The sequence below is a fragment of the Syngnathoides biaculeatus genome, chromosome 6 (assembly GCF_019802595.1).
Source record: "Syngnathoides biaculeatus isolate LvHL_M chromosome 6, ASM1980259v1, whole genome shotgun sequence".
Classification (NCBI taxonomy): domain Eukaryota; kingdom Metazoa; phylum Chordata; class Actinopteri; order Syngnathiformes; family Syngnathidae; genus Syngnathoides; species Syngnathoides biaculeatus.
Window position 1 is genome coordinate 797292 of NC_084645.1, and position 10838 is coordinate 808129.

The 10838-nt window shown below is 44.3% G+C and overlaps 1 protein-coding gene across 1 annotated transcript in view; it reads right to left on the bottom strand.

Moving 5' to 3' along the window:
- LOC133502196 (cGMP-inhibited 3',5'-cyclic phosphodiesterase 3A-like) overlaps positions 1–8638 on the bottom strand; it is a 77011-nt gene extending 68373 nt beyond the window's left edge. Inside the window, exon 1 of the mRNA XM_061822713.1 lies at positions 6847–8638. Within this exon, the coding sequence (XP_061678697.1) occupies positions 6847–7749 (903 nt within the window). The 5' untranslated portion in view covers positions 7750–8638. The remainder of the gene's footprint in view (positions 1–6846) is intronic.
- Positions 8639–10838: the final 2200 nt, after the last annotated feature.

Here is a 10838-nt window from a genome sequence, read left to right on the forward strand (position 1 = left end):
CACTGAGACTCCATCGGTAGTAGTAGTAGTAGTAGTAGTAGTAGTAGTAGTAGTGCAATAAATGTACACAATGCTAGTCAGAAGACCACCATTGTTGCTTCAGATACGAATTCCACATGCCAACACCTAACATTTACATTATACAGCATTTGAGACTGATGTGAAATTACAAACTGAGAAACTTGGATCTAAGGTACAGTATGTACTCAAAGAGTTGTGTCGACGGTGGAAAAAAAAAAAAAAACCTGACAACCAATATCTTACTTTGATTGTTGTGAGGTTAGCTTGACAAAAATCATCTTTCTGGCAGCTTTGATCGTTACATTACACCTAAAAATTTGTTAACAATGAGAAAGTGATATTTAAACACCATTTTCAACACAGAACCAGTTGCACTATATAGTCGAAAGTCAAGCATGAATAATGAAAATGAATGAAGTGATTGATTATGAACTCCATCCATCCATCTATCCATCCATCCATTTTCTTAGCCACTTATCCTCACGAGGGTCCCAGAAGTGCTGGAGCCTATCCTAACTGTCAACGGGCAGGAGGCGGGGTACACCCTAAACTGCTTGCCAGCCAATCATGGGGCACATAGAGACAAACAGCCACACTCACAATCACACCTCGGGGCAATTTAGAGTGTCCAATTAATGTAAAAATGTTTTTGGGATGTGGGAGGAAACTGTAGTGCCAGGAGGAAACACACGGAGGCAAGGGGGGAACATGCAAACTCCACACAGGTGTGGCCGAAATTGAACCCTGGACCTCAGAACTGTGAGGCCAACGTTTAACAGCTGACCCACCGTGCCGCCTGATTATGAACCCTGACTTCGAACAGCGTCCCAGCAAAGTTTTCCTTCTGTGCTCCTCTTAAAACACACATGCACGCACGACGCAGACTGCCGTGTTAAGCTAATACATGGAAATGGAAATGAAAAGATTGAGGACAATAAAATAGGCCACTGCAGCAAAGTGGACACTTTGGAGTATAATAATGCAGTGAAAATTTAAGGGGGAAAAAAAAACATTTGTAACAACATCTAGGCATGTTCCATAAAATGAAAAAAAGAGCAATGGAAATACTTTGTTTGACCGGTGAACAATGGGCAGTGGTTTACAGCACCAATATGGGATCAGCCTGACAACTACTGTAAGTTTTGAAACAAAGGGTTGCATGTCGGGCTGCAACGGTCCGAGCCCAAGCTGGCGTGTGCATCTTTCTCGGATGGGACTGAGGGGCGTGAGGTTGGCTGACAAGAACCCTCTGATGGTCCAATCCAATTGGTTGGGCAAGGACAAAGAAAATTACACAAAAAAATGAAAAATAAAATAACTTTCCCAGGCAGGAGCTCCTCCAGCCTGAGGAAAAATGTTGCGTTTGCCATTGTGCAAGACAAGAAACTGAAGCCCATCTTTTTCTCCGTGTTGGAATGTGCACCTATAAATATTTGAAATGCACAATCTGTTTTTGTTTTTCTCATGCAAACACATGTACGAATGTCAATTACTTCACACCGGTGTATTTCAAAACTCACTTTAAGAGTTGTCCATAAGTCATGCATTTTTTATTCATTCATTGTACCTTATTTAGGTGACGTATTTGCAATGGCAGCCTGACTGCAGGCTCCAGAGTAAAAAGTAATGTATAAGCAAATACATATCCAAACTGTAAAAATTCATATAGTAACAACTTACATATTGCATTCCATCATAGCATACTGTGAATAAAATGTCCCAAAAAATTCTCTCTAAAGCTGTTGAATTTGCATTGACAAAAATCCTGATCGTCAAGATATTACAACAGCTTACAATAAAGAAATACATACATCCATACATGTAGAACCCAGGCGATGACTATAGATGTGATTTATTGTTCTGAAATATGTAGTTGTACTATGTGAGGATTCAGCCTCATGTCTGGCTCATTTTCCAGCTAATAAATCACAGCTATATTGTTCTGCGGGCTCCCTTTTTCACATGGATAAATAAAAAGCTAGGTTTTTAAGCTATCAAAAATATATAAAACTGATTATGAAATTAACATGGGACTTTCTGTACACTAGGTGGCTCTCTTTTATTATTGAATCACCTCCAACCTGAATGAATGACAGGATTTGACAACAAATGGCGGGCGTAACCTTTGATGTTACACTAGCAGCCTCCAATAATGGAAAGAATCACTGTTTACCCAAATGATGTTTTGTTCTGTAGCTGCAGGGGGGGATTGGTGGATAAAGATTTGGTCTCAGTCTTGCAATTACCCTCTTTTGAAAGTTAAGGTTGAAAGACATAAATGTAGCAGGCAACACTTCTGAATGCCTCCTGATATGCAGTGAAAATGCCTCCTATGCAAGTCCTGTTTGAAAATATGCTAGAACACAAACCACAAGGGTCCAGGAACTGGAACCTTTCGCTCCAAATAACTCCTGCTACCAGCAACTTAAAGGTTCTTCAGCTAACTGGTGAGAATGCCCCAATGGTAAGACGTTGGGAAGTGGTCAACGATGAAGGGAGTCGTAAATGCACGTTCAGACACTTTATTAAATGTGCGACAGCACAAGGACATCACAAACTTGCGAGACGTTGCCAGGCACAACTCATGCCAACGGTGACAAATAGGCCTGACAATCTTTTCCTTATGCTTGCATCAGAATACAAGGAAAAAATTGGCTGTACTACGTCAGACTACTGCCATAAAATCTTGCCGTATCGCCGTAAGACAGTGGCAACATTATGTGGCGCTTTCCGACGCCACCGAGTCCCGTCTCTTAAGATACTGTCGGTGAGGCAGTACCAGAAAGCTTGTCAGCGGTCAATGTGACCAATACACCTGTTACCGTGGCGACAACAACAACAATAATCCCACCGATGTATACTGGGTATATGTGTAGGGGGGACAAATGAGATCTGGTCGTCATCACCGTTCCTCAGGAGAAGACACTCATTCAAGGTATGTACGTCAGGTATGTTCACGTACTTTCAAAACGAAACAGCTTGCAAGCAGGCATCAAACAGCCTAGCAGGCTAGCACTAATAGTTGTCCATAAAACATAGCCACATTGTGTTCAATTTTGCTCTAAATCTTCAGTAAACATTGGTTTGTATGGGTGAATGCTGACAACTGCAAGCAACGGAGGTGGTGCGCCGGTCACAATACACAATCCAATAAGTCGATGTGAGAGTTGTCGTTAATATGTAGCACTATATGGAACATATCCAAAAATTCTAACATACTAGACTTTTAATTTTGGGCCAAATCGTTGGTCATGGATTATGTCGCATTACAACAAGTTTTGATATTCTGTTCAACTGATGTCAGGCCTGATTTGGAAAATCGTCCACGACAGCTAATCATGCCAATATCAGGGCTAAAATTCTGTTGTCTGATATGAGGCATTATGCTTATGTCACATGACTACCCCGCACCTCCTCTCTAAAATGTGTATAAATATACAGTAATTACAGGTAAGGTTTCAAACTCAAATACATTTTGGGATCGGTAGCAGAGAATGAGTTAAATATGCGATCCCCGAGGCACAGAAGATTCCTCAAGCATTTTTTGTTGTATTTGGTTTGCTCTCAACATTCGAGTATTCGTCACAGCTTGAGTTGCATGACTTTCAATTTACTTAAGTCCACACTAATGTGATAAAGCTTGAGTCAACGTTGACTAGTCATGGATGACATCATTCATAATTCAAAATAATTTTGAAAAATAACTGGAGAAGGAAGGAGTGCTTTGTGCAAATCTATATTCGCCAACAATGGACAGCTCATAAACCGAATCTTCAGTACCGAAAAAAAAAAAAAAAACGTTAAAACACATGCCTGAGAGATGCATGGTCATTTCCAGCCAGAAAAGAAAAAAAAAATTCTCTCATAGTGTGTCCTTGCTGCTAGGACAGCCAGGTGGCATTTTTACAACTTGGTCAAATGGGGAAACCTGTCATAGTTCCAGGCCTAGCACAAGAGGGGTTCTGCACGGTGGGAATTTGCGGCGTTTGCAAATAATCATGGACTTCTGCATGTGCGGTGGGATAATTCCACTCTCCTTCCACTTTGATAGTGCGGGCTTAAAAATTGTTGAAAATCCTGCTGGAGCCTGACTTTTTTTTTTCACTTATCAAAGCTACGCGTTCAAAAATAGAAGACAATTTCAATCAATTAAGGTGATGCACTAATTTCATGCAGCGCACACATGTTGCTACAATCAGCTCTGTCTCCTCCTCGGGCCAAAAATCTGAGGAGCAACTCTACACATAAATATGGTGTACTTAAAGTGGACATGTCGACTGCTCTGTACAACACCTACAAAGTAGTAGAAGTAATATCCTATCGTACGAGGTATTATTTGGTTTTCCCAATAGAAAAGTGTCAGTAGTATGAAAACCAGTAGGATATAAACAAACAACGAAAGCCACACTGTTTTTGATCTGTTTTCAGTTAAGCGCAGGACCACAACGTGTCGCCAGTCGAGTAACACAGCCTATCACGGCAGGCTCAAGAGGAAGACGGCACTTGGAAATTCCTCATTGCTTTATTTATTTTACAAGTAAACTGTTTTTAGACAGAAACTATCTGTCTGAAGTGCTTTTTAAAAAGTCTGTGAGAAGAAAACAAAAGTCGTCCGCGTTATTCGTCAGCACTAATGTGAATAACAACGGGGCAACCGAGTGCAGACGTCCTACTGCTGCATTTGAACATCCTGACTTTATTAAAGACCTCTTTTTGTCCTGAAAGACACCCCCCCACCACACACACACACACACACACACAGGTTTGACACTCACCATGTGCTAGTCCTATTGTAGCCGCCCGAAGGGCGTCTGAGCCCCTGCGTGAGCGAGGCGATGACTAGCGTGGGTCACCATGGGCTTGTTTACACATTACAGACCACACAGACAAGAGACGGGGTTACGACGGCATGTGTGGACCATGTGTGTCTCAATTATAGGCAGGTCGTGACTGGTCAACCGCCGCCTGGGAAGAAGAGAGGGCCCCCGGGTGTGCGGGGATGCTGCATCCATCAGGGCTGGTTGCAGGGAAATTTGATTCATCGTCTCAACTAGATTGTGAGTCAAAATATGGCGCGTGATTATTGCGCAGAGCGGGACGATGACGCTGTTTGTTCCATGAAACTCTGGTTTATTTTTGCACCGTCTTATTGTGAGTAAAATGCTTAGCTTGCAGTAACTGGACTAACCTGGGGCTACCTACCCTGTAGATGATTTTTATTATTATTTCTAAACTCGTTTCGCTACAGCAGGAAATGGCAGATCAAAGACTGTGGAGAAAAAAGGCATGACAGAAGTGATGTCAATCATTTGCAGTCAGTCATTTGCATTCACACACACCCAGCGGCCTCGCTCAATCTGCCAGCATTACTGACCTCACGTTAACAACAAAAGTGAAATAGAAGGACTTGAACAATTTTCTAGACAAAACAAGAGTAAACATACAGAAACGTTCAACGTCATTCTTCTCACCAGGTCAGATTATATTTGTACATTTAAAAAAAAAATACATCAAACCGCTACCACTGACTAAGATCGACTTGTCTACCGTACACGTACGTACAATGCATACCTTGTGCACGCTCACGTGTGAGGGGCGTGGCTTTTGCAAGTGACGTCGGGGTGGGGGGCTGTGAAGTGAGAGAACATCCAAATCTGGCACGCAGTTTAAAAACAGCAAATTACACCTTTAATGCTGTAAAAATGGTAAAGTTTCAAATATATAGCTGGAATAGGCCCCAGCACACCCCTGACCTGAGTGAGAATAAGCGGCACAGAACATGTGTGCGTGTGTGTGTGTGTGTGTGTGTGTGTGTGTGTGTGTGTGAGTGCTAAGAAAAACAAACAGGGCCACTAAAGTGCTAACTAGTGCAGTTAGGGCACCAAGTGGGCTGACCCGAAGCCGTTGCAGTTCTACACTCACACATGCTTTCACACATTCGCTCTCGCTTTCTCTGTCTTCTGCACACATGCTTTGATCCTACTTTTGAAAACTCCCCCATTCAGACACTCGGCACAGTCATTGATGTTGCATAAACAGGAGCTGATGAGCGCGTGCACGGGACAGCACATGGAGCGCAGTCATTCCTCTACTTTGAGGACAGAAAGCTTCAATAATGTGACGACCACAAGGAGTTGGAAAGTTATAAATAGATGTGCCCTTTTAATGGACTAATTAGTTTTAACGAGCAGACTAAAAGATGAGGAAACTCGTCCTCCTTCTCTTTTTGGCACCACTGGAAAGCGATGCTTCAAAAATACACCGAAAAATACGACCATTTCATCAAATGTGGTAAACAGATCAATTTCCCCTCTTCTCAAAAATAAGACAATATGTTATGTTGGCACATTTTAAGCAAGTACAACCAATGTCTGTCAAATTAAGTCAATGCAAATGATTTTTTTTTTCCAAAAGTATTAGTGCAATAATCGACACAAAAGTAGTACTACATCTTGAAAATCTATCTATTCAACACAAATAAACAAGCATCACCTTGATTTGAAGTGGTGCAGGATTTAGTTGGTGGGAAATCAAAATGTAACTGTTTAACAAGTTGGAGGATAAAATATACATATTAGGGTCTCAAATGCTCATGGGCCTGTACAGCATTATTACATGAACCTGTGCTGGAAAAGGATAAATTGTCCACTTCCTGACATAAATATGCAGGACAGCGTGACAATAGAGCTGCACCGTCCTTGGTCAAATGTTGGTCCTATCAGGGCACTGAACAGGGAAAATAAAAAGATTGAAAGTGCACACAGGTCAGCAGGGTGAGTGCGAAGAGTGTGAGCTGGGGATGCATGGGTTGGGGTGGGGTCCTACCTGGTCCCTCTGGATGCACGGCAGTGAGGTCCTCCGATGCGACTTGCTGTTGGACTGAGTGTGGGCCATGTCTGTGGATATCACCGAACTGGACCTCCTGCGCCTTTTAAATGCAGGGACGTCTTCCTTGGCTACTGTCACGAGGGTGCAGCCCTCCTCGAGTGTCCCTTGGCCGGCGAGGAGTCTGTCAGCATACCTCGCCAGCAGGATGCCCACGACTCCCAGCAGGTACGCCACGTACGGCCTCCAAGCCGAGCGAACCTTGTGCAGCGAGAAGAGGGTGACGGCGCGCACGATGCTGACGACCGCGACCACAGACGTGCCCCGGTCCAGGCGCGCGACCATCAGTGCGCCGCCGGCCACGCACACCAACACCAGCGCGGCAGCTACTTCATGGGGGCAGTCCAGGAGGGTCCACGTCGCCGCCTCGGCCAGGTGGAACACGGTCAGGAGCGAGAGGGCGGTGTGGAGCAGCACGCCGCAGCGGATCAGGTAGACGCCGAGCCAGAAGAAGGCACACAGGAGGCTGAAGAAGGGCGAGAGTGCAGCCCAGCAAGCGTGCAGCAGCTCCGCCAGGCTGCTCGCGAGTGACTGAGGACGAGAGCACAACTGCTCCTGCTCCTGCTCCTGCTGCTGCTGCGGGAGTGCGCACAGCTCCCAGCTCCAGTGCGCCGCGCACCTCAGCAGCACCGCCAGCACGAGCGCACACGCCGCGTAACCCACTCCGCCGCGAGTCCACGCACGGGCCCACGCGAGCCTCACCCCCGACCACGACGACGACGACGACGACGAGACGTGCGGCTCGCGGCTAAGTGGGACGACACGTGTTTGCGCGTAACCGTTGCGGCTCGGCGCGCCCGAGTCCTTTTCTGCGGCGCGCGTCCGCTCCGAATGTGCACGCATGGCCACAGGAAGCAGGGAAGGAGCCTGTGGTGCATCTACGGCGCTGTGCTCACCGGACAACAAGCGTACTTTATGGCGGGCGAGCGAGGACGGTCCCCTTTTACGCGTTTAGGCAGCCGACGCCACTGGACGCCACATTCTCTCTTATTGTCGTGCAGGTGGGGTGTCAGACTTTGACGAGAGCCAGTGGCGTGGATTTAAAGTCTGCCCTCCTTTGTGGCGCAACACAGTATCCCGCGTGGCATTGCTGCGCAATCGCGCAAACGTCGCGATACGAAAGCCCCGCACTGCCGCTGTCCGTCGTCTTGTTCCGTCAAAAATGGATCTTGGCGTTACTTTTTCCGCCATAAAAGCGGCCAGCAACTTAAAAAAAAAAAAAAGCCGTGTGCGCGAGAGCGTCCGTCAGGTTGCGTCGAGGTTCAGAAAAGTCCGCTTATCGGCGTTATCGGCGGCTCTCCAAGCGAGCCGTGAAGCTCACTTCACAGCCGCGAGATCCATCGAGGCACCGCCGTCAAAAGCGCCTCAAATTCCGACAGCTTGCCAAGCAGGCGTTTTCGTCGCTATCTCGCTAATGTAACGATTGTATAGGGCAATGCAAGACACACACGCAGGCAGGCGCGCACACGCATCACCGCGAGTACTGTGATGCACGTAGCGTCATTAAGTCAACCTCATCTTGAAAGTAATTGCTAATTTCCGATTTCCTGACAAGTAACTCATGCTTTACAATGTTATAAAAAACAAATTGAGGAACGCAAGTAGTGAAAAAATGGGACGTGAACATTGCGACAATAACATTAAAACGTCAATTCCATTGCAATAACGATGACATGCGCACGAATTTTCTTTAAAAAAAAAAAAAAAGTCCGTAAAACGTAACAGGGCAAAAGAATGAAAGTTCACCAGAGTGGGTCTTTGTGAGCGTGTACTACAAGCTTTGCAAAAAGAAACAAAAGTGAGCCTAATTCTACCAATGGCCGACAGGGGCGAATGGACTGCAAACAGTCATATATTGTAAATAGAGGAATGACCCCCCCCCACCACCCACCTACCCCCCTCCCCTCCAAAAAAAAGATATACCTAAGGATATAAAACAACAGTGGAAAAAAAAATCTGCAATCGCAGAAAACAACAGCAGAAGAAAAATGCTGCAAGGTGAAAATGCAGCAATCACAGAAGAAGAAAAACTGCAAAAGAAAACAATGCTGGAATCACCACAAAATGGAAAAGAAAAATTCAGCAAAAAGAAAATGCTAAATGTTAAAAATGGTGCAATCACAGAAAAAAAAAACAATCCTAAAGCAACCGCAAGAAACAAATGCTACAAACACAAACTAAAAGAAATGATATACGCCTACACAACAGAAGTATGGCAGACCATTACGGGGCTCGACCTCTGGAGCGGTCCAGTCCTGTGAGACCAAGTGATGATATGCCAGAGTCCGGAAGTGGCCGAAACACTGTCAATCCCATTAAAGGCAATGAACGGATGGCGGAATTAGTCGGAACCAACAATGCCAGTCACATATGTTACAAACTAATGAGTTACTCCCAAAATGCTGACGGGTGACGTCAAAAGTAAGATCATGAGTTACTTTTTTTTTTAACCTCAAAGTAATCATATTATTAATTTTAGCAAAATGTCCTTTTTCCTTTCTTCCTTTTATGATTCAATTTCCAACTACTTTGGATTTCAACACTTCCTATGACAACTTAAGCTACAAATATTGACAAACTAGTCCTGTTTTGTTCGCGAATGTTTCTTTCAGAAGAACGAATCTTTTTAGTGAACCAACTGAACCGAATCAATCCATGAAATGATTTGTTCTTTTAACTTGGCCACCACCCGATGCCGTAAAGTGAGCAAATCGGCTGGGGCTGGAAACGACCAATGAGCAGTCGGCGTCAGACAGCGCTGTGCATGCGGGGGAGGGACTTAAATGAACTGTTGGGCTGCGGAAGTGAAAAATTGAAGGGATTCATTCTTTGAATTTACCATTCGCAATCTGTTCGACAATAGTGATTTGATCGTGGAACTTTGTTTGTGATCCCTTATGCAGTGATGTCGTCGTACAACGAATGATTAATTTTCCAAGGAACGACGTATTATGCAGTCATTGTAACCGCAACTCCTCTCTGACATCTTCGCCGGGGTAGCTTTAACTAGCGGCTGCAAGCTAGTGGCTAATTTTTTGAGTCAGTCAAAACTGGAGGAAAACAAATGCACATATTTCAAATAAATGTACCTACATACACATAATTCCCTCTGTGTCTGTAATGTGATGAAGCTTTTTATTTGACATTATTATCGTAGCAGTGATAAGGGATGGATCTTTAATGGAATGAGGAAACACGAATGATTTTGTGAAAAAGAATTGAACGTTTTGGTGAACACATTTCTAATAAAATGATTTGAATGATTCAGTACACTCAAAAGAACTGCCGTGTCCATCACGATGAGAAACTACAGTGCTTGGGAACACGAGGCAAGTAAATAACCACGACACTTGATTCAGTCATAAGTGTGGACCAATTCCCGCCTTTGTTTTTGTAATGACTAATAACACAAAGGAAGCACTTCTATATTCTGAACTAAAATGTACACAAGGCAAAACATTTATAAACGAGGCCCCCTGGGAGAGTGATGCCATCTGACGTAGCACATAATCAACTCAAGTGTGCCCAGACAAAATGGAAGGGAACTAGACTTTGTCACTTATCACTATTTTGAGTTTCCGCCATTTAAAGATGACAATATTAAGGTCCGTTGTACTAGCAACAAAGTATTCTCAGGCTATAGGAAGATAAGGTCTAATTTAAAAAAAAAAAAAAAAAAAAAGATTTGGAGTCCCAGCACAATACATTGAAAGTCCAACCACGTTGTAAGAAGCAGCTGAGCGTGCCTACTAATGCAGGATGTCCACCTCTGAAAGCTGGACTTCAGTACAGAACAACAAAAACACCAAGGGGGAAAAAGTTGAAGAGATTGGTCACACGGTTTGTGGTCAAAGAAAGGCTGCCCTTAAACACGATTAATTCACCCTCGTATCGGGCCATAATCAACAAGATCCTTTCTGCTATGAATACTG